Source organism: Cibotium barometz, chromosome 28 (assembly GCF_041138505.1).
Source record: "Cibotium barometz isolate CiBa-2024 chromosome 28, ASM4113850v1, whole genome shotgun sequence".
In the NCBI taxonomy this organism is placed as follows: Eukaryota; Viridiplantae; Streptophyta; class Polypodiopsida; order Cyatheales; family Cibotiaceae; genus Cibotium; species Cibotium barometz.
The window spans coordinates 24883098-24887497 of record NC_141073.1 but is presented as its reverse complement, the minus strand read 5'-3'; the positions used below and the strand labels follow the sequence as shown (position 1 = coordinate 24887497).

The 4400-nt window shown below is 46.2% G+C and overlaps 1 protein-coding gene across 1 annotated transcript; it reads left to right on the top strand.

The window, feature by feature from the left end:
* Positions 1–253: 253 nt before the first annotated feature.
* Positions 254–3635, top strand: LOC147622682 (transcription factor bHLH130-like). Its single transcript, XM_086822283.1, has 5 exons — positions 254–2143; positions 2558–2728; positions 2840–2905; positions 3031–3099; positions 3208–3635. Exons 1-5 carry the CDS (start codon positions 1007–1009, stop codon positions 3283–3285), a joined length of 1521 nt encoding a protein of 506 aa, XP_086678409.1. The 5' UTR covers positions 254–1006; the 3' UTR covers positions 3286–3635.
* The last annotated feature ends 765 nt before the right edge of the window (positions 3636–4400 follow it).

Genomic DNA, 4400 nt, shown 5'->3' with positions numbered 1-4400 from the left:
CTGCTATGCTTAGATTTTAATATATTATATGATATGTCAATAATAATATCTGCTATGCTTAGATTTTAATATATTATATTATATGTCTGGTATAAAAATATAAGATAAAATATAATTTGGGAAAAATCGAATTTCACAGGTGACAGACGTGGGAACGTGGGGACAAATAAATATATATATATATATAATTTTGAAAAAAGGTGGAAAACGTGAAAGGGCGAGCTAAAGCAGGCCACAAAATAGGCACAATTTTAATTCATTTTTGAGCCAATAATAAATGGGCAAAAATGGAGGAAAAAAAAAAGCTGCGATTCACCCAACAAAAAGGCTCTGTGCCCCCCTGGAGGAGGCGCTCTGCAGCCTCTGCTCTCTCTCTCTCTCTCTGTGTCTATCACACTGCAGCAGCAACAGCAATTGTCTGCCCAGTGCCTACACTGTGTAACATAGCATCGTTGCATGCTTTGCTTCCCTTCCACAGTCATCCCCTTTCTCTCTCTTTCCTCTGCTCCTTTTTTCCTTCCTCTCTTCCCACCTCTTATTCATCTCTTGCCTCTTGCCTTTACCCTCTTCCTCGCTTTGCCTTACCTTCACTAGCTCACTCTGTGATCTCAGTGAGTCTCCATCTCATCCCTCCCCTTCTCTTACACTGCTGTCTGCACTTCCTCCACTCAATTCCAAGGCGATCTTAAGGATTCATTTCTATGACTCTTTTTACATCTGCAGATTAATCAGATTATGCATTCCTTTGACTATGGGGATACCTTTATTCCAATCGGAGTTGGCATCTCTATTTTTCTTATGGATTAACTATGTTTCTCTCTCATAATCTAAGCTCGCCCATCCCCTCTGACTCAGCTCTTCTAATTTTCACTCTCTCACTCAACTCTTCTCTCCCTTCCATCGCCCCTGCGAACTCGCTTTTTGAACTTTTCCTGCTCACTGCAAGCTCATAATCCATGTGAGCTTTAGGAGTTCTTGCAAGCATTAAAGCCTTTCTGGGAGTGCAATGGACATAGATTCAGTGGCTTTCCAGACAGATCCCTTTGCAGCCCCTCTTGGATTTGGACCAACCAAGAGAAACTTAACAGACAATCTCCAGATGTCTGGTGGCTTGATGAGGTACCACTCTGCCCCGAGCTCCGTGCTCACAGGCCTGCTCGATGAGGGCTTCTTCCCAGAATCCGAGCTTGAGCAGTTTCTCTCTGATGAACTATGTATGGCCAATTCTCTCTGTAATTCAAAGCCATCTCTCCCAGCAGAAAAAGGTAGAGTATGCTCCAAAGTCAACAGGACAGGGGAGCAGCTACACATAGATCAGAAGAGAATGGCTGCCCAACAGTCTCAATACATGGGAACTGGTTGTAACAGATCAAATTCAAATGTCAGCAGAGCTCCTCTTTCTTCCATTCTTGAACACAGCACGGATGACTCATCGAACAATTTCTGCACTCCTGAATTAGGTGCCCAGCAAAACAAACATCTGGTGGTGGGCAAATCAGACAGCAGTTCATTAAAACCCTTAATGCCACCCATCACAAACTTTGGCAGTCCACCTCATGTGAAAAGTAATCTCATTAGGCACAACAGCTCCCCTGCTGATGTTCTGTCTAGGCTGGTCATGGAGGAAGGCAGTGAAGGGTCCATCCCACACTTCACAGGCTCATATATGCCTCCTACAGCAGAGGGTATGCCTCAAGGTAACACAAGGGATAAGCATTTTCCTCTTGCAACCACAGGACGGCTTGAAATGATACCCCCGCCTGCAAGTGGTAGCAGCTTGAATGAGGTCAGCAACTTTAGCAAGGGTAAGGATGATTTCAGGGTTGTTATGGAGACTGGGAATCTCAAATCACTGCCGGGTATAAATGAAAGCGGCTTATTGCGACAGAGCAGCTCACCTCCGGGCCTCTTGCCTCAGTTGTCCCTTGATAGGATGTCATCTGTGGGTGAAAAGTTATCGATGTCCTCGTTGTCTGGGATCTCTTCGGAGGATGACAGAAAAGGTGAAGCATCAGTTTTTGTCAATCAAGCAGCAGGGTTTTGGGATGAGGTTGGATCGAGCACGGTAGCATGCAGACAAAAGAAAAGAGGAAGAGAAGTCGAGGGCAAGATGCTTCATGGCAGGACCATGTCAGAATCACTGGTAATCATCTCACTCCAAAATTGTTTTTTCTTCCCCTTGAGTAGATCCTTCTGTAGTGGGGTGCCTGCCTGGAGGTGGCTTGGTCTTTCCACCTGAAGGGGTTATAACTTGTTGCTGCATGTGGCTTTCCCCCCCCCCACCCCCACCCCCACCCCCACACCCCCCCCCCAACCCCGATTTAGTCTCCCTCCCTCCGAGAGCGGCCAGCTGGAGAGGGAGCACCCTCTTGTTTTTCTCTTTTTTCCTCCATGAAGGGATGTACATAGCAGGATACCCCTTGGAGCTGCTAGTTTTGTAGTCCGCATTTATGCAGACATTTCTCTTTTATGATGAATATCGTACCTACTTGAACTATACATTGCTGTGGTTGGGATGTGACCTCAAATACATGTCTACATTGTTTTCTCAATGCAGTCAAGCTATGGCAGAGAGCAAGAAGCTTCCCATCTGAATCATTTCGGCATTCATGCAAACACAAGCCTAGGGAGCAGTGTAAGCATGGAGGCATCTTGGGCGGATTCTGTCCTTTGTAAAACCAGGGCCAAGAGAGGATGTGCCACTCATCCACGCAGCATTGCAGAGCGGGTTAGTTGTTTTCTATGATTGTTGCAGATAAAGTCTTATTCCATGTACTGCATATGGCCAAGAAGATGGCAGTTGTGATTGATCTTTTACTAGCATGTTTATGGATTGCAGGTCAGAAGGACAAAGATCAGTGAGCGCATGAGGAAGCTGCAGGAGCTTGTGCCAAACATGGAAAAGGTTAAAAGAACATATGATCACAGCTATAATCTTCCTTGTATAGCATGCTTGTGATTACCATCAGTCAAAATGCTTGTGACATTTGCCCCACCACCACTTAAGCTTCTTTGTTTCCCCTTATGCAGCAAACGAATATCGCTGCTATGCTCGATGAAGCGGCCGAGTATGTGAAAACTCTTCAACGACAGGTTCAGGTATTTTTCCTTGATTTCCATGACCCAGAAAAGGGTGCATTTTTAGGTGTCTTGGCCGAGTGCCAATTTACATGCTCACTTGTGCTATCATTGTTTGAGCCTGTGCAGGAGCTATCAGAAAACCGACCAAAGTGTAGTGGAATGTGTCTTTCAAAGGGGAAAGCTTTAGGGGGTTTATACACTTAGGGTGGAAGCTTGAAACCTGCTGAAAACATGGTTTCTGGGGGAGATCCCCCATCCCCAAGCTCGTGGACGGCGAGTCTTCCCTGTCCATCTCCCTGCCCACCCTATTTTCACAGAAGCTTTCCTACAAGACTGTGAACCCCCTTAGCTGAGGTGTAACTGAACAGCCACTTGTAATGGTTAAATAATTGCAGGCCAGTACCTGAGGTCTTATTCAGTGCTGGGGCAATATTGGCTGTTCTATTGTGCATTACTGGTTGTAAGACAAAGTCTGAGTAAAGCAATCCTTTGTACAAAGACTTGCTCAGTTGGTAATTATATTGTGTATATGGCAGCATATTATCTTGGTTTGCTACTGGTGTTCTTTTGCTTGGCCTCTTGGTCAACAACCCCAAACTTGTGCAATCAGGTGGTGGTGTTTGGTAGAAGAATTGATACAAAAAAACTTGCCTCACAGGGTTAAGCTAAATTACACACATGGCATGAGAGGGACTGCACTGAAGTAGGTAAGGATGCTGGAAGACAATGTGGAGCATTGCCAAACTGAATAAATAATTACTTACACATCACTACTATTCTCATAGTTATTGATTGATACACATTGCTATACATATTTACTTGTCATGTCTACCATTAAATCTTCTTCACACCCCTAACTTGCACATCACATTCCCAGCCCTGTAAAGGTAATCCTCCTAGGCTGCACTAAAGCTCTCTTTTTTTAAAGGATGCATACACTTCAGAGCCACGGCACGATGGGCGGGGACGGGAAAGCCGTTCCCGCCTATTTGGAGCGGCGGCTCGACGGATAGGAATGGCAGCTATCCCCCATTCTTGGACATGGAACGGGACGAGGGGATATTGTGGGGGTGGGGGTGGGGGTGGGGGTGGGGGGTGGTGTGTACAGGAATTGGTCCCTACCTCCCCCATTCTCGGCCCCCCCAGCCCAATTCCCCTCGTCCCTTTCCGTGTGAGGGTAGGGAAGAACCACACCCCCCCCCCCCCCCCTCCCCCTCCCTCCCCCCTCTCTCTCTCTCTCTTAATAAGGGAAATTTGAAGTGCAGGTGCACTTCTGAACATGCACACACATCACCATCCTGCTAGCATTTTCAGACGAT